Raw genomic sequence first — 18,843 nt, forward strand, 5'->3', positions numbered from 1 at the left:
TATCATGATTTATCATGAATTTTAATTAGTTTTTGGAGCATGTTTGCTTGAGGTTGATTTTGCAGCTGAAGACTTCCCAAAGGTACTTGGTTTGTGGGGATGGTTGGTTGAATGACTAAGTACCTAAGGGGAGAGTTTATACAGGTATAATGAGGAGTTGGACGAGTGGATGGGGAGCTAGGCAAAGCTACCTCGCAGCTCGATCAGCTGGAAGAGAGTTGGAAACCTCAAGTGAAGTGGTTCAGTTCAGCTAGCTGAATGAGCTAGCTAGACAGCTAAGGCAGCTGAAACAAAGAGCTATCAAGCTCCGTGGATGCGGCAAAGGTATGATCTAGCAATATTGCATAGATCTAGATAGAATGGTTAGGGGAATGTAACCTCAGTTATTGTATGACTTGTATTAGGTTCAGGATCAACCTTGGAGCTGGTAGTAGTTGTGTCTACTGATCATGGCTAAGGTGATTCGACCTGACGAGTGTTAGATTGGTTTTAGACCAATGGTTGATAGATAATATTCCGCTGTGCATAAGTTGAAAGGATCTAAGCTAGGGAATGACTAAGGTAGTCTTAAGCTAAGGTCCAAGATAGACTTCGCCTTTAGGCGAAAGTACAGATAAAGATCGAAAAATTGAGTGGTTCGGTCAGGGTATGGACCGAGCGACGTGAGGCATCGACCGCGGTCTAGCCGGCCGGGTTCGGGTCTTACAAGTTGGTATCAGAGCATGCTTGATTCTAGGATCATTGGGTTGTGGTTGTTCACCCATGCATCCGGACAAGTAGATGCTGATGTGATTAATCAACCAGTTTTATTGTTGACTCAGCAGGAGGAAGTTAACAATGAAGATGGAGGTGACTGTAAGTCAGCTCAACCCTACTGAGGTTCTAGTGGGGGAGAGCTGAGCTGCAGCTGGAAGGGGAAGTTGAATCCTCTTGTGATGTGAACCGGACTGATCCAAACAATTGTTGCAAACAATGAGAGGACTAACCGGTTGATTGGGCAGCTGTTTTGGCAGCTAATGATCAAGCTGGGCCAGTAGCTGAGGTGGTCTAGATTGATTCACCAGCTAGGGCAGCTTGGGTAGTGGACTACCTGAGGGTGCTGGAGCACATAGCTCAGATGAGAACTAAGTATTTCTCAGGTAGTATGGATCCTTTTGAGGCAGCTGAGTGGAGGTTCTGATTGGGTTGTAACTTCAGCTCAACTCACTTCTCAAAGGTATTGTGTTCCAAACCAAAATTATTTCTGGAAACTGAGACGACCATGGAACCTTACTAGGTGAGCCAAGAGGGAGCTGAGGCAAGATAGGGTATCATGCTTGTGAACGGGAAAGTTCCAAGGTGAACCGGCTTGGCCAAGATGCATTCTCCAAGGGCAAGATCCTGAAACAGAAGGTTGGTTGATCTAGTTATCTGGAATTAATAGACGGATTGGAAGGATCGATGCAATGCAAGATCTTTTATGGATGACCTGGACCAGGGAAGTAACATGAACCTGAGAGTGGCTTAGGTTGAAAGAAACGTGCAGCACTCTTTGGGGGTAAGTGTTATCCTTGGTGGCCGTTCAAAACAAGTGAGCATTTGCGAGGTTCAAGTTGGTTTAAGGGAGATGCTACATGGCTAGTATACGAGTGGCTTGGGATCAGATGGATCAGCTGGGACTCAGTATAAGCCAAGGTAGGATTCCTTAGATCAATTTGAATGGATTGGGTATATGATGTTAAGTGGCTTAGTATGATGGGGATTGAGGTATATTATAAACACTCTTGTGAATGGTATGGGACATTCACAGAAGTGTGACACTTTGGAGAATGGTATGGGACGTTTTCCAAATGTGTGATCAAACCGATGTCTTACTCATCTAGGTACTTAATGATCAGTGGTGTGGAAACACATGTACTTTCCGATACTGGAGCTACACATAGGTTTGTGAGTCCAGGATTGATCGGAAAGGGTTTTGTTCCAGATGGGAACAAGGGATTGTCTGGTTAGAAACATCCTGGTATTGATCACAGACAGGGTAATGCCTGCGGATCTGATTGTTGATCACAGACAGGGTAATGCCTGCGGATCTGATTGTAGTCCGCCTTAAGAATCACGAGGTGATCATAGGCATGGACTGGCTTGGCAAGAATCGGGCCACCTTGGACTGTCATCATGAGAGGATGCAGTTTGAGAGTGGGTGTGGATCCCCGATCAAGTACCAAGGTATTAATCCGGCCTCTGGATGCTTAGTGTTATCAGCAGTCCGTGCAGAAAGGATGCTTGAGCGGGGTTGTTGAGCCTAGTTGGCCACAACCAGCACTAAGGAGGTCGTAGGGGTTGGTGGCCCGGACGGGATACCGCTGGTCAGTGAGTTCGAGGATGTGTTTCGGGCGCTACAGGGCATTCCCCCTGATAGGGCTGACCCGTTCATAATAGAACTGGAACCAGGGACGGCCCCAATGTCAAAGAACCCATACTGCATGGCTCCTGCCGAGATGGCCGAGCTGAAGTCGACCAAGTCCAGTAAGGGACGAGAGTCGCAGCACAACCAAGTCGGAGATTGACCTAGGGTTGGAATGAAGTCGACCAAGTCCAGTGAGGGACGAGAGTCGCAGGACAACCAAGTCGGAGATTGACCTATGGTTGGAATGAAACGGTGGAGTCCCGGAGTGGACAGGACCGGAATGTGATCGAGTTCTTTAAAGACTTGGCTGATACATCGAGTTTCTTGGAGGTTGGGTAAATCTACTAAGACTCGAGTATGCAGTAAGTTCTTAAGGACTAAAAATGATATAGTCATGGACTAGGCTCAGAGAATAATTGACTTGGTGTATACTAGACTGCAACTTGGAAAGTTGAGTTCAGTGACACAAGTCTGTTATGGTGTGATATGTAAAAGGAGAAAACCACTTGGTTCGAAATCAAGTGAGTTCCGTCCAAGTGGGGGAGACTTGTTCATACATTGATCAAAAAGGTGATCAGTGAAATGGAACAAAGATGATGATGCAAAAGAGTTTGGTGGAACCTTTGGCATCAAGCAAGACGACAGCACAACTGGATTCGAGGACGAATCCATTCTAAGTGGGGGAGACTTGTCATGTCCCTGATCCTGGATATGATCCTTAGGATCGACCATGGTACAAGGAGATGCACCAGTCAGCTCATGTGACCTAAACACAAGGGTATCATGGCCTGGAAGTAAGGTTAAGGGCATCAGGAAGCTAAGATATAGCTAAACCAAGAAGGAGACAAGTATAAAGGAGCTGTACAAAGTGTATGGCAGCTGGGCGATGCAGTGAGTAAGCTCGACTAGCTAGATGAAGTGTAGTGCAGCTCAGTGTAGCTCACTGAAGAGTGTGTCAGCTCCCTGAGCTGGATGAACTAGCTCACTCAGCTAGGTCAGCTGGGGATCAGCTCAACTCAGCTAGACTGAGTGTTCAAGTCTTGGGCAGTTGGGCCAGGTCCGGACAGTGGTCGGACCATGTGGACCACCCGGGTGTGCCGGTGAGCCGGTGGGCACTTGTGGTTGAACCAGAGGCTTGGGCAACCAGCCTAGGCTTGTGTGTGACGTGTCTAGAGGTAGTTATTGATGTCAAGGACGTCTGGTAACTGCCATAGGCGAATGGGTGCAATCTGTACCATTGATTAAATCAATGGACAGAATTAATACCGAAAAGGTGCAACCCTTAGAAAGGTAACTGCCCATTCTTCTATATAAGGAAGGCAAGTCCGTGCCTTTGCAGGCACGTCAGGGCTTCATTCTTCTTCCTGAAACACAAAGAAAAACCAGAGAAAACAGAGAGAAAGTCGGATGACAACATCCAACCCCAAGAGTGGGATGAAGGCAGCAAAGAGGCAGTTTTGATGGCAATCAAGAGGGGAGTTGAAAACGACCCTCTGGTGTGTTTTGATTCTGGTTTGCCACGCCACAGGCTTCCTCTACATCCTTACTACACATCCAAATAGCCAGGGAAGAAGGGAGATGACCGGATGTCACTCTCAAAGTCCAAGAGCAGCCTTAAGGGCAGTGGTGTGTAGAAAGGCAGTTTCATGGGATCTGAAGTGAGAAGTGATGGACGACCCTTGGGTGGTGTTTGATCATGGATGAACACACCCTAGGCTTCCTCTGTGTCTTAGGGACACACGCAAATGGTCAGAAGAGAATGGAGAAGGCCGGACTCCACTCCCAAAGGCATGTACAACCTTGAAGGTGGATGCAGTGCAGAAACTGTTTCATGGAAGTTCCATGAAATGGATGATGGGTGCGACCCATGGTTGGATCTTGTCAATACTGGAAGTATATGATAAGGCATGATAGAGGCGTGCAATGGAGGAGCATGGCCAGACATGATACAGGAAGCACAAGATCTAGTAAGATCAAGTCTAAGGTAATATGTACATATGATTACTTTGTGGTTTATGTTGGTGTCTCTTGAGGTGCATATGAGGCCAAGTATGGCACGCCCTTGGAGAGCATATATTGTGATGTATTGTAGGGATACAGGGCCCTGGAGAAAGGGGCGGATCATAGTTGAACTAATTCATCCATATGGGATGGTAATTAGATGCTATACAGCAACTAGTGATTCATGGTGGTTCATGAGTGAACCTGATCTATGGTTTTGCATTACCAATGGCTTCAGGCCGTGGCAATGAGGTAATGGAATCATATGGTATGATAGGTATCGACCTTGGGTTGGTACAAGATTGGCTGAGAGCCATGAAGAAGAGCAAGACTGACCAGGTTCATTGGGACATGGTTCCATGGCCGGTTAGGTATTTGTGAAGACTCATCAGTTCTGAGTCATGTGGGGTGGTTGGTTGATTGACTCAGGAACTGGTGGGCATTGTTAATCTTGTTCTATGATGTTCAGACATGGAGGTACTGAACCAAGGAGTGGCCGATTCAGAGAAATCTCTCCATGGCCTTAGTTGGGCAGGTAAGTGGAGATCTGATAGTTCCATAAGGAATTGTTAGGATCCGACTTCAAATATCTCTTAATGGGTATTTATCATGAATTATCATGGTGAAAGATTAGTTTTATCTCATTGATTTAGAGGTGGTCAGTTATGGCCATATGGGCTGTTCATGGGCGAGATCAGTATGATCGAGGCCAGTTCTGAGAAATCTGACTTGACCATTCTCTTAGTTATGAATTATCATGATTTATCATGAATTTTAATTAGTTTTTGGAGCATGTTTGCTTGAGGTTGATTTTGCAGCTGAAGACTTCCCAAAGGTACTTGGTTTGTGGGGATGGTTGGTTGAATGACTAAGTACCTAAGGGGAGAGTTTATACAGGTATAATGAGGAGTTGGACGAGTGGATGGGGAGCTAGGCAAAGCTACCTCGCAGCTCGATCAGCTGGAAGAGAGTTGGAAACCTCAAGTGAAGTGGTTCAGTTCAGCTAGCTGAATGAGCTAGCTAGACAGCTAAGGCAGCTGAAACAAAGAGCTATCAAGCTCCGTGGATGCGGCAAAGGTATGATCTAGCAATATTGCATAGATCTAGATAGAATGGTTAGGGGAATGGAACCTCAGTTATTGTATGACTTGTATTAGGTTCAGGATCAACCTTGAAGCTGGTAGTAGTTGTGTCTACTGATCATGGCTAAGGTGATTCGACCTGACGAGTGTTAGATTGGTTTTAGACCAATGGTTGATAGATAATATTCCGCTGTGCATAAGTTGAAAGGATCTAAGCTAGGGAATGACTAAGGTAGTCTTAAGCTAAGGTCCAAGATAGACTTCGCCTTTAGGCGAAAGTACAGATAAAGATCGAAAAATTGAGTGGTTCGGTCAGGGTATGGACCGAGCGACGTGAGGCATCGACCGCGGCCTAGCCGGCCGGGTTCGGGTCTTACACATGTGACTTCTTGTGCAGCAACAGTAAAGGCTATATACTTTGCTTCAGTCAAAGATCTTGAGACTGTATATTGTCTCTTCGCGGACCACGATATCAGGTTGGAGCTAAGCATTATACAGAAATTTGTTGTTGATCGTATAGTCTCTCTACATCTGGTCAAATCATTGTCACAGAAGGTGGAGAGCATGAGATTAGGATCCTTCTTGATGTATAAACCCAAGGTTGTTATTCCCTTTAAATATCGAAGTATCCTTTTCAGCAAACTAAAATCTATCATTGTCAGAAGATGCATTCGTTGGCAGACAAAATTCACCACAAATTAACTGAATGTTCATGCGTGTGAATAGTGATATACTAAAGCTTCCTGCAAGGCTTCAGAAGTAGGTAGGTTCAGGAAATGGTCCATAGTTGAAGTTCTCTAAATGTTGAGTCAGACGGGTTAGCATTGGGTTCCAATCCATCATAATAGCTTGATATAAGATATATGTCGTGTATTCTGCTTGATGCATAAACATTTCCCCTTCATGAGACTCAATTTCAATGCTTAAGAACCGTTGTTGTGTGCCTAGATCTTTCATAGAGAACCGAGAGTTTAACGTATTTAACATTTCTTAAACTAAAGTTTCATGACTTCTTATTAGGAGAATAACATCAACATAAAGTAGCATCACCAGAGTCTTGTCTTTGTGGTGGTATGTGAACATAAAAGGTTCTTACGTACTGCACGAGAACCCAAAGTCAATGAGAAAGTTATGGAAGGTATAAAACCAGGGTATCGGCGCCTGCTTAAGGCCATATAAGCTTTGGTTAATTTGCAGACATAGTTAGGTTTTTGTGGATCAACGAACTTTGTGGCTGATACATGTAAACTGGCTCGTTCAAATCACCATGAAGAAAGGCACTCGAGACATCAAACTGCTTAATAAACCATCCTTTAGTTATCACCACTTCAAGGACCAGCCTAATGGTTGCTGTTCGAACCACTTTTGTAGTGTTGTTGAAGAATCCTATGATTGCAGTGTCCCAAACGAAGATGCCATACTATTTCCAAAGGTGAGAAATTGTGGTTGAATAAGTGAGCTTCAACTGGAGAATCATTGAACATGTAGAAACCTTATTGCGAGGCCCTTTTGTCACCACTTTCTGCTTGTGCAAATCAATCACATAAACATTTTGTGAGTTAAAAAAATCCCACATGGGAAGTCATCACCGAGCTTTGAAACCATGAGAGATTTCTTAATAGACGGACAAACAAGAACCTTTTTGAGAGAGATATTACCTATCTGAGAGGAGAGAGTGGTGGAGCCGACATGAGTAATAGGGAGATAAGCATTACGATGGGTGATAGAAAGTATGTTTCAGCATTTGACATGTCAGAGCTTCGGGACGGATTGCAAAGATTTGATCGTCATTATTGGAGCCTCATGCTTGGTCAAACTTTGCTACAAAATTGGAGAGGATAAAGACTCTGCAAATATGCTTCCCGAAATTCTAAATCATTCATATTTCACGAACGCAAAATCAGATTTCAGATTTTTTAGCTAGGACTTCGGATATTTTTCCATAGAAAACAGTTGTTTTATTTTGATCTTGCTATCTTTACCACCTCAGATTTAAATAATAGAATAGTCGTTCGTCGTAAATAAAAAATAAAAAATAATGCAACTTTTTTTCGAAAAAAAGAAAGAAAAAAGGATAATCATGTAACGCTTGCGCATTTTTATTCCGGATGTTTGGAGAGATTAGAAGCCAAAGGCAAGTTTCTAAACTTTCATGGTCTTCCCTTTCAAGGAAACAAAATATTAGATATTATTTTGCCCAAATTAACGAATACTATGAATAAATTGAATCAAGAAAAAAATTAACACTAAAAGCAAGATGTAATTTTCAGGGACATCTAAGTGTTTTTTCTTGTTGCTTTTATTTCCAAATGGTCTCATGAGGTGAGTGGATAGAAGAGTTTGTAAAAGAGCTGTCTCCACGTGAGGTGATTCTTTTTTTATTTCTTCACGTTCTTCCCCATTTCCACATATATCTGTTAATTCGATGGTAACATTCTTGATTTAACAGTATAAATAACTCAAATTGTTATTTTTATCAAGTTTCAAGACATATTTTAGTTAGTTATCCATGACAGCCCCATTCTTATAACTGTAATCCCACTACCATTCTATTCATTCATCTATCGACAGAGATAGTACAAAATCGCCAACCAATCACTACGATAAACAATATTTTAATCTAACCTAAGCTAATCTAGTCTAAGCTAATCTAATCTAATCTAGTCACAACGTTAGACAATATTTTAAACCACGCTCCTCTCTTTTCTTACAATGTATTCATATAATTAATTCTGTAATTCTGTGATTATTATTACTATAATTAATTCTGTGTTTTTTTTTGTAACTGAATTAATTCTGTGATTTGAAAGACGACGAAGGGTTGCTCAAAAAGAAAACAAAGACGACGAAGGAATAGTTTCAGGAACTTAGTATTTAATAAGGAAATTTGAGATTATAATAAAATAATCCTTTTATTTAGCATTGATCCGGGTTTAACCCTTTTATTTAGCAAAAAATAAAATAAAATAATTATATTTCAATTAACCGGTGGTGGTGGTCTAGTGGCGCTTGAGAGAATTGAGAAACCCAATAAGGCGAACCCGGGTTCAAACCCCACCGGCCACACGGATATGAGTTATTGCTTTCGAATCATTTGAATGCCGAGGAGAGGGTCTATCCGTGGACTGTACCTCCACCCGGGAGTTAGACTTGTGTCATTATTGACCCAGGTTTAACCATTTTATTTAGCAAAAAAAAAAATAACTATATTTCAACCACTAATCATATCATTTCCTCTCTCTTTCTATCCTCTTGTCAAATTAATCTTATTTACTTTTCCTCAAAAGAAAAGAGTGAATTTGCTTAAAATTCTAAAAAAAAATTGGATATTAGGGATTTGCCATAGGAAGAGGGGAAAATAGTAGTGATGGAAGGAAGAAAATTTGAAGGATTTAGTGTGTGGAATGTAAATATGGTGAGTTTAATGGGCAGGGAGTGCAATTATTCAAAAGAAAAAAAGTCAGGCGCCAGATTTCGACGCATTCGGCATATTAAGGGATGAAAAGAGATGACGTGCCAAGTTATGGTACATGTTTTTTCTCTTTATTTAGGTCAAGGCCGCGTTCAACACGTGCTCTCTCTAAAATGTAATTTTTTGGTAAAACTCTAAAATGCAATTTGTTAACAAACTTGGTATTAATCAACTCCATGACCAGTTAAATCCCTTTATCCACATACGTCCTGTATATAGTAGACATCTTGTGAGCCACCGTAATATCCGTTTTTTGACAAAAAGTAATATCCAAATTATTTGGTAGTAGGTCTGGGTTTTCTGTAAATCCTTTTGCAATAAACCATATAATAATTTACTTGTACTCAGAATTAAAAATATGAGTTACGCATGATTTTGTCGACTATGTTTTCTCTGTAGAAACTTATGACTCGGACAATGCAAGAGTAGTGTGAAATATGGTCAAATGGAGGTTTCTAAGTGAGTCATTTATGTTAAAAATGATAAATACTTAAAAATGATAAATACATACAATATAATCTCTTTAAATTAATACTCTATAAATTAATATATACTAAAAACCTCTATAAAATAATATAATTTTATAGTTTCAAACTGAATTTTTGGTTCATTTAGTATATCGATAAATTAATAATCTCTATAAATTAATAAAAAATTATAGTTTTGGTGTAATCCCAACATTATTAATTTATAGAGGTTTCATTCTATCAAAAAAATAAACGAAGATCTCACATTTTTTTTAAACTCACGAGAGATTCGTAGTAAACTTGTTATAGTTTTATTTTTCATTATGTTATTAATCAAGTCTTATAATTTAAACAAAACCATACAATTAAACTATAGCAAAATAAGACTATTATACTGTTTTTACCAAAAAAAAGACTATTATACTGATAAGTGAGCTAATTTGATCGTTTGGACTCTAGAGTCTTATCACCGGTCAGATATGAAAAGTAATAGTCGACTAAACAAAATTTGAAATCGAATACCGTCGATATGGAAATGAAACTAGTTGAACATAATCTGGTTTTCGATTTGATGATATGATTATGAACTGAGCCTAAAGTTTATTAAATAAATAAATAACAGTTTAATTATTTATTTGTTTAAAAATTAATTACAAAGAGCAAATATAATTGAGTTATCAACTTACAATTTGTAAAGTGTCTTTGAATGTATCTAGTCGACCGAATCGAGTCAAAAATCAGACAAGAACAAACGTATGTGAATATGGAAAAGTAGGTATAATAAGTTTTTGACTAAACACGTTTGAGAGGACTCAAAAATCACCCAAACCGGTCTGATATATAATTATAAGAGGTATGGGAAAAATATGGATACTTCATTTGGCCACCTTGGAAAAATGATCCATATTTATGTGCTGCATCTTTTTTTTTCAAATTAGTCTAGATTTTTTTATAGATCCGAAATTTTTAAATTGATAAAAAAGAAACAAAAACAAGCAAGAGAAACACTTCCACAAAAAATTTCTCATGCGAAAAAATCATTATGGATATTCTCTCATTTAAATATTTAATCAATATTTAAATTACCTATAATTTTAAAAAATAAATATTTTAATATCCTTCACTTTTAAAAAAACCATCTATTCAAATATCTTAATATAATTTCATCAGTTAAATTATTCAAATAATAAGTTGCAAAATGCTTTAAATCTAGCTACAACATTAACTAACAAAATTTAATTTAATTTAAACTATTAAATAATGAAATTAATCATGAATAAATTTACAGTAAAATAATTAAGTTAAATTTTAATTATTTATAAGTTACATATGAAAACAATTTATTTTGAAAATTTTCATATAAATAAAAATTTCTGTAAAAACTCCATGAAATAATTATATGTATCGGCTGCAACACAAGATTTTTTTGTTTGTTCAACACACAAGATATATATATCAGTCTGCGAGAGGATGTTCAACACACAAGATATATATAAGAATCTTGGAGAGGATGTGTAACGCCTTTCTATGGAGAGGTGCGCCACAGTCTGCGAGAAGAGCCAAAGTGTGCTGGGAGACAGTGTGCACTCCGAAAGCGGAAGGAGGTTTGGGCCTTAAGAGGTTGGCGGACTGGAGTCAGGTTCTTGCTCTGAAGTTAATTTGGCTACTTTTTGCAGCTGGAGGCTCTTTATGAGTTTCTTGGATTCGAAGAAACAGAATCGGTTCCGACAATTTCTGGGAGCTTAACCCTCGTCAGGGGGATAGCTGGATATGGAAACAGCTTTGCAAACTGCATTCTTTTGCACGACCTTTTGTGGTTTGCGAGATTGGCACAAGAAGCAATGCGAGTTTTTGGTATGATAATTGGACGGAACTGGGACCTCTGATTCATCTAACTGGTGAGAGAGGGCCTGCAGTCTCAGGTATGCACAAAGACGCAATGGTGGCTGATGCTTTAAGAAATGGAGATTGGTGGTTAAGTGCTTCGCGAAGCAGAAACGCCATCATCTCGTTATTGAAGCAGTGTTTGCCACCGGCCACTCCAATAGTGCAGTCATCAACTGATGATAGATACCTATGGAAAATGGGAAACGAGTCTCCCACGGATCAGTTCTCTACTGCAAAAACTTGGAATGTTCTTCACCCTCCTAGTCCTCCGGTGTACTGGCACGCGCAAGTTTGGTTCAAAGGTAGAGTTCCTAAACATGCCTTTATTTCTTGGCTTGTGGCATGGAACAGATTAACCACTAGAGATAGAATGAGGAGTTGGGGTATAAACATTTCTCCAAGCTGTTTGCTCTGTTCTGGATTTGATGAATGCATGCAGCATCTCTTTTTTGAGTGCTCTTACAGTGCTGAGGTCTGGAGCTTCTTCTGCTCTCGACTAAGTCTGAATCCGCCTGCTCCATTTGAAGAATGCCTCCGTTGGCTGAAGACGTCAACAACCGATCCAAACAAGCTCCTTATCATCAAGCTGATTTTCCAAGCAGTTATATATATGCTTTGGAAAGAGAGAAACTCCATGGCTCACACAAACATCAGTAGACCGACTCAAATTATTATTCAGGAAGTAAAGAAAACTCTGCAGCTCAGATTGGATCCCATCTCTCACAATATGCGATTGGCCTCTAGTGTCACCCTAACTCCTCTGGGTACTTGGCTTAGTTTTTTTGAGTTTTTTTTGTAGTTTTCTTCAGTTGTAGTTGTAGTTCCCTCTGTAATTCTGGTTTGGTTTTTATTAATAAAATGGAAATTTAAAGGAAAAAAAAAAGATATATATATCAGATTTTAATACATTTAAAAACATGAATGCAAATGTACGTTACACAATAAGTTAAAACTAGATCTTGACCCGCGCGCCCGCGCGGATGTTCATTTTCAGTTTGAAAATTTAATTGATATTTGTTATAGGTTTTGAGATATTATATATCTTATATTATATGGTGGTCTAAAAAGTTTAAATGATGAATTACATTAGTTATTTATATCTAAATTGTTGAAAAGATGTTTTTTTAATCATATAGTTTGTCTTTGAATTTTTGTTAATTTTATATTCATATAAGTAAATAGATTATAAGTAACTATAAATATCCTTGAAATAAGTAAACAAAATTACTGATCTATGTATATTGAAATATCCCAAACCTGCATTGGTGAAAATAAGTAAACAAAATTACTGATCTATGTATATTGAAATATGAGTAGGACCATTAAAAGAAACACACACATGTCAATATGAGTTTTATGTTTAAAGATGGTTTAGATCACACAAAATAATTATCAAAAGAAAATTAATTAAACCAGTGGCAAAGAATCGTAAATAATAAGATGAAGTTAGGGTTATTTCCCAAAATTCATTTTTAATAGAATAGATTTAAATATTTATAAAGCTATTTCAAATACAATAGTGTATAGTTTGCATGTTGTAAATAATCAATTGTTTAAACTATCGTACGTATTTTTTGCTTCTTATTATATATTTATTTTATTGTATTTGCATTTTGTTATTAAACATATTAATATGTTCATAAAAACATATTTGACAATTATTTTTTATTTAATCTATGTTAAATTTTTACCCACCTTTCAAAACTGGATTTTATTTTATCAGTATTTTTCTATGTTTATTCATTTTACAAAATATATTATTATATTTACAAAATGAAAGATATGTTAATTTATACATGTAGTATATAGCCTGCTAATGTTAAACTCCTCTGTCATCATATTATATTTTAAGACAAATATTTTATTTTTATGAAAAAAATTTATCAATTTAATATAATTTTATCATATTAAGTTCAATATGATAAAATTAACATGATTAATTGTGATTATATAATAGATTAAAATAAAATAAAATATATTATTTTTCCTTTTATAAAAGACAACATAGTATATTAATGAATAATAATATTTCAAACTAATTACGGAATTAGATAAAATAATTTATATATAATTTTGAAAATTAAGATCTTGTTAAGATCTTCTTAATATATTTTCGAAATTTAAAATATATATATTTAAATTTTAAATGAAAAGATATCAATATGTGTATGTTAACCAATCCTGATTTTTAGGATTAATATATTAGAAATGATATATTATTGAACCATATGTTTAGTAATTAATGAATGGTAAGTCATTTCTAGTTGAGAGTCCATTTTTTAAAATATCACACATGAATCAAGGTTGTGACTTCTGTTTTAATATAATAGATTGTTAGAATAGACAATTCTCTATCTTTTTACTTTAGGCTCCAATGGTTTCTTAAAAAAAGTTACTCGGTTTTTATTTTTTCAAAACAAAAATATGAAGTTGATATTTCTGATTAAAACTTTAAGATAACGATCCAGTACCATTTAATACCAAAATGGACGGTTCTCATGTCAATTTAGTCGTTTTATTTTATGAAAGGGAAAAAACACGATAACAGCTAAAGCAAACCTCAAAAATCGAGGTCTTAACACAACTGAAAATGATTTGTTTTAAACTTGTTATAAAAGTGCATTTGATGTAATAAAGAAACAAAAATAAAAATAAAAGATTGGACAAAAGAGGTCATGTACACGAAGGAGAAAGAGAGGGACAAGGAGAGATGGAGAAAGAAAGACGTAAGTATATTAAATTGTGCCTACACCTTTCATTTTCCGCAAGCAAGAATCATAATCTTCGTTGCAGTTTTCTCACCAATACATCATCATACATCTGTTAGGCTCACGTCCTTTTCCTTTCCTCCTTTTATAATTTTCTCCTTTCTTTTTTCGTGTAATTTCTCATCACGTTATATGCTACAAGCCTATGATGCTATACAAACATGTCTACGTTGGGGTTTAATGGGCTTAACAGTTTAATGCTATAAAATAATGGGCTGAACTACATGAACTGTAGGCCCATTAGGGGAACGACTGCGTCTTTCATCTAAGAAAGCGCGCTTTACGTTAGGTGTCGGTGACGGCGACTTTCGTCCGCTTTTTCTTTAAACCGAAGCAACGGGTTTCGATCCGTACAAATAAAACCAACGGTTGCGATTACGCGACGAGGAAGTTGACTTATGAGTTACGACCGGTAAGTCTTATAATAGACTAGTATATACAATCTCAGCCGTCCATCTTTAGATCAACGGTTACTGTAAAACGAATCTATTTAAAAAAAAAAAGAAGAAAACGATCGTCGTCTCCAAAATTGACTCAACTCTGTTGCTAGATCTTCAATCGTCGTCTCCGATTCTTCAGGCGTAATCCTTTGGACCGATATCTTTTTGATTGGAGACTATTTGATTACGAATTTAGGGATCTGTAGTTTTTGGGGGGGGGGGGGGGGGGACGGCGAGATATGGCCGGGAAGAGTGGTGAGTCGGTGTCGATCTCTGTGCCGTATAGGAATTTGAGGAAGGATGTTGAAGTTGAGATGGTGACGAGGCATGGAAACGAACACGCTTCTTCTTCTTCGTCGTCATCTCCTTTGAATGGTGGTGAAGGCGTGGTGGGGAAGGGTTGTAGCTTGGTGACGCTGGTGCTTAGCTGTACAGTGGCTGCTGGTGTTCAATTTGGATGGGCATTGCAACTTTCTCTCCTCACTCCTTATATTCAGGTATGCTTCGTTGCCGCCATTTCTTGTAGGTGTGATAACAATTAAATTTAATGGTTTGGTTAGGTGACTTAATTTTAATTTTACTCTTTCTATCACATTTGAATTGGATGAATGGGAATTAAATATATAGTTACGTTTTGATATTAAACATATGCATCCAAAGTTGCCTATATTGTCTTCCCACCTCTATTGTCTCTTTTCTACAAGTGTAAGAAAGGGACTTCTTTTAGCTTTCTTCAGAACTAGCCTACATTCATTGTTGTTTTTGTTGCTGAGTGAACCCTTTGAGTTCTTACCTAACAGTGTTGCATTTGGCTGATTTGGTGTGTGCAGACCCTTGGAATATCGCACGCTTTTTCTTCTTTTATTTGGCTGTGCGGCCCTATTACAGGTCTTGTGGTAAGTTTTCAATCATTATTTCTCTTGTAAGGATTATAATTAGTGATGTTGTGATGTAGATATATGATCAGAAACATTTTGTTGGTTCTTAGGTCCAGCCTTGTGTTGGCATTTGGAGTGATAAATGTACTTCAAAGTATGGAAGAAGACGACCTTTCATCCTCGTGGGATCGCTCATGATCTCAATATCAGTAAGGGGCAATACAAGATATGTTTTTATTTTTTCTTTCTTTAGGATATAGCTGCGTACGTTGTGTTTTACTTTTATATATATAAGCTAAACTAAAAACTTGCTATTTAGGTGATAATAATCGGGTTTTCTGCAGACATTGGGTATTTGTTAGGAGATACAAAAGAACATTGCAGGTTGCTCTCCTGCTACCCTGCCTGTGTCATGTTTTATAAAGAATGTTTAATTTTTAAGTGTTTGACGACTTGATGATGATGTGTATATGCAAATGCAGTACTTTCAAAGGGACACGTACCAGGGCAGCTTTTGTCTTTATCATTGGGTTTTGGTTGTTGGATTTAGCAAATAACACAGTACAGGTTTATATCCTATCTAATCTACTACTCCAATGGTGTTAGTCATTACCTAAATACCCAGGAATGATGTTTTCTGCTTTGGTTTCAGGGACCTGCTCGTGCTCTTCTAGCTGATCTATCAGGTAGTGATATAACTTTTCCATACATGTAACAGACTGAAATCTAGAATAGATTGAATTTGCATTGTTTCTGATCTGTAGAAAAAAAAACAAAAACATATGAGATGTCTCTTGCTTTCCTTAGGTCCTGATCAGCGGAATACTGCAAATGCTGTCTTCTGCTTGTGGATGGCTATTGGGAATATCCTTGGGTTTTCAGCTGGGGCTAGCGGTCGATGGCAAGAGTAATCCTCTTTCTCAGAAGCTTGTATTCTATTTCTTCATTTGCAGTTTCCATTTTTCACCAGCTATTAAATTATCCTGGTATTTTTACTGAGCAGATGGTTCCCTTTCTTAACCTCTAGAGCATGTTGTGCTGCATGTGGAAATCTTAAAGCAGCTTTTCTTCTTGCAGTAGTAAGCAGTCTGTTCTTTTTCTCTGACACATGCATCTACCAAACCCGGTCATGTTTATATCTTGGGGACCATATAGTCACAACTCTAGACATTCCTTTAGTATGTCTTTGTCAGTGTTTTATTTTTTTAAGTTTTAAAATTTCATCCACATTTATCTACCATGTAGCTTTTGTTCGTATTTTTGCAACTGAAAATATTGTTGTATAGATTTTTAAGAGTTGTCATCTTTTTCAGGTCTTTCTCACTATATGCACTCTTGTCACAATCTATTTTGCTGAAGAGATTCCTTTGGCAAGCAATAAGCCCACCCGTATACCAGATTCTGCACCTTTGCTGGATGATCTCCAGGCTAAAGATCCTGAGCACTCAACATCGAATCATGGTACTGCCAACGGGATTAAGTATGAGAGAGTGGAAGGTGATATGGATATACAGCTGGGAAAGTCAAACAATGAGCAACAAGCTGAGACCTTCATTGATGGCCCTGGATCTGTTTTAGTGAATTTGCTTACCAGTTTAAGGCATTTGCCGCCTGCTATGCACTCGGTTCTTACCGTCATGGCTCTTACATGGGTGAGTACCAAACTAAAACATTACAGTATCTTTATACATTGTTTCCTGTTCATAGACCTTATAATTTTGATTGTATGTCCTCTTTCTTGCAGCTATCGTGGTTCCCCTTCTTTCTGTTTGATACAGATTGGATGGGAAGAGAAGTTTACCATGGGGATCCAACGGGAGATAGTTTGCACGTGGAACTTTATGATCAAGGTGTTCGGGAAGGTGCATTTGGCTTGTTACTAAACTCTGTAAGGATCAGTATAATAACATTATGGTCTGCTTACTTCAGTCACTTACTACTCAGTTATTGAATTCTTTTTTTTTCCTTACTTGCATAGGTTGTTCTTGGGATCAGCTCATTCTTGATTGAACCAATGTGTCAGCGGATGGGTGCACGAGCTGTATGGGCTCTGAGCAATTTTACAGTATTCGCATGCATGGCAGGAACAGCTGTTATTAGCCTGATGTCTTTAAGGGATAACTCTAAAGGAATCGAACATATAATAGCTGGAAACGAAACAACAAGAACCGCAGCCGTTGTCGTTTTTGCACTCCTTGGTTTTCCTCTAGCTGTAAGTATTCTCGTTACAACATTTCTTTTAAATATGTGATGACAAAACCATCCTTTTGTTTCTTTTGTACAGATCACGTACAGTGTCCCTTTCTCTGTCACAGCAGAAGTCACTGCTGATTCCGGCGGTGGTCAAGGTCGGTGTAAAGATTCATTAATTCATTCATAGCTTTGCGTCTTAGATTTCAAAGCACCAAATGTTTACATGACAAGTTTCGAATTTTGTTCTCAATGTAGGTTTGGCTATAGGAGTGTTGAACCTTGCAATCGTTATTCCCCAGGCAATCTCTCAAATCTAACTAGACTTGAACTCATTATATTGATAATGCTGCTCAATTAGTGACTAAATATGGTTTTAAGCAGATGATAGTCTCGCTTGGAGCTGGTCCATGGGATGCATTGTTTGGAGGAGGAAACTTACCTGCGTTTGTTTTGGCGTCTGTTGCTGCTTTTGCTGCTGGAGTTATTGCTTTGCGTAGCCTTCCTACACTATCTAGTGCTTTCCAGTCTACTGGTTTCCACATCGGGTGAAATATTTTAAACCGGAACTCCAATACAAAACCGAGCCACACAGTCTTTTTTCATAAGGTATAGACTTAAGATTCAAATTCTTTTTGGCCATGTTCTCGTCTCTCTATATATATGCATGTAGATTTCGTACATTTAGTTTTGTTGTAATGTAAAGACACAACAAGGTGACTCTAAATTTCAAATACACCTCTTTTATATCTTGAGATGTAGCACTATCTTCGTTATTCTGAATCACTTCAAAGAGTATTTCACTTGAAAATTAAAAATAGGTAATATTGCGTTTTTTGTAATATATGGTATGTACGTTTACCAAACATTTACTATCGATCGTATTTGATAAAATTTCACATATGCAGAATATAAAAGGGAAAAACAGAAATTCTTACTGTAAATCATACATTTTGTATGAAAAACATGCCTGCGAGAGTGGAAGTAATGATATCGTCTTATATGATTATAATCAGACAATAATGTGACAGCCAAATAAAAAAACGAAAGAAATGTTATAACTGTGAGGAACAAATCTGTATAATTTAAACTAGATTAGGATCCGCCTAAAGGGCGGAAATTTTAGGCGGAAATTGATTTGTCAAATTTCAATTAATAATATATGGTATATATAATATGTGTATATATATTATATATATTTGTGTAACATTTATATATATATATATATTAGACATATATAATATTTTATTAAATATATATAGAATTTAATAG

General features: G+C 37.6%; 2 protein-coding genes across 3 annotated transcripts; both read left to right on the plus strand.

The window, feature by feature from the left end:
- Positions 1 to 11,347: 11,347 nt before the first annotated feature.
- On the plus strand, positions 11,348 to 11,795 carry LOC108832257 (uncharacterized). The gene is made up of 2 exons (XM_018605752.1): positions 11,348 to 11,678; positions 11,761 to 11,795. The coding sequence occupies exons 1-2, from the start codon at positions 11,348 to 11,350 to the stop codon at positions 11,793 to 11,795; spliced, it is 366 nt and encodes a 121-aa protein (XP_018461254.1).
- Positions 11,796 to 14,523: 2,728 nt separating this feature from the next.
- On the plus strand, positions 14,524 to 18,322 carry LOC108832256 (sucrose transport protein SUC3). Of its 2 annotated transcripts, none has more exons than XM_018605749.2 (14): positions 14,524 to 15,000; positions 15,334 to 15,399; positions 15,492 to 15,590; positions 15,701 to 15,765; positions 15,864 to 15,948; positions 16,034 to 16,067; positions 16,189 to 16,288; positions 16,385 to 16,460; positions 16,695 to 17,033; positions 17,126 to 17,269; positions 17,360 to 17,593; positions 17,666 to 17,729; positions 17,830 to 17,873; positions 17,956 to 18,322. In XM_018605749.2, exons 1-14 carry the CDS (start codon positions 14,743 to 14,745, stop codon positions 18,121 to 18,123), a joined length of 1,776 nt encoding a protein of 591 aa, XP_018461251.1. In that variant the 5' UTR covers positions 14,524 to 14,742; the 3' UTR covers positions 18,124 to 18,322. The 2 variants fall into 2 exon arrangements, with proteins under 2 accessions (XP_018461251.1, XP_018461253.1); XM_018605751.2 differs by having other exon boundaries at positions 14,926 to 15,000; positions 15,726 to 15,765.
- Positions 18,323 to 18,843: the final 521 nt, after the last annotated feature.

The sequence above is a fragment of the Raphanus sativus genome, chromosome 4, assembly GCF_000801105.2.
Source record: "Raphanus sativus cultivar WK10039 chromosome 4, ASM80110v3, whole genome shotgun sequence".
In the NCBI taxonomy this organism is placed as follows: Eukaryota; Viridiplantae; Streptophyta; class Magnoliopsida; order Brassicales; family Brassicaceae; genus Raphanus; species Raphanus sativus.

Bases quoted from the DNA above. Each gene is read 5' to 3' on its own strand.
- LOC108832256 (XM_018605749.2), top strand. From the start codon at position 14,743: ATGGCCGGGAAGAGTGGTGAGTCGGTGTCGATCTCTGTGCCGTATAGG. The intron at 15,766-15,863 runs GTTGCTCTCCTG...ATGCAAATGCAG, and splicing joins GATACAAAAGAACATTGCAG to TACTTTCAAAGGGACACGTA. The intron at 17,270-17,359 runs GTAAGGATCAGT...TTACTTGCATAG, and splicing joins TTGGCTTGTTACTAAACTCT to GTTGTTCTTGGGATCAGCTC.
- LOC108832257 (XM_018605752.1), top strand. From the start codon at position 11,348: ATGGTGGCTGATGCTTTAAGAAATGGAGATTGGTGGTTAAGTGCTTCG. The intron at 11,679-11,760 runs GTATAAACATTT...GTGCTCTTACAG, and splicing joins AGATAGAATGAGGAGTTGGG to TGCTGAGGTCTGGAGCTTCT.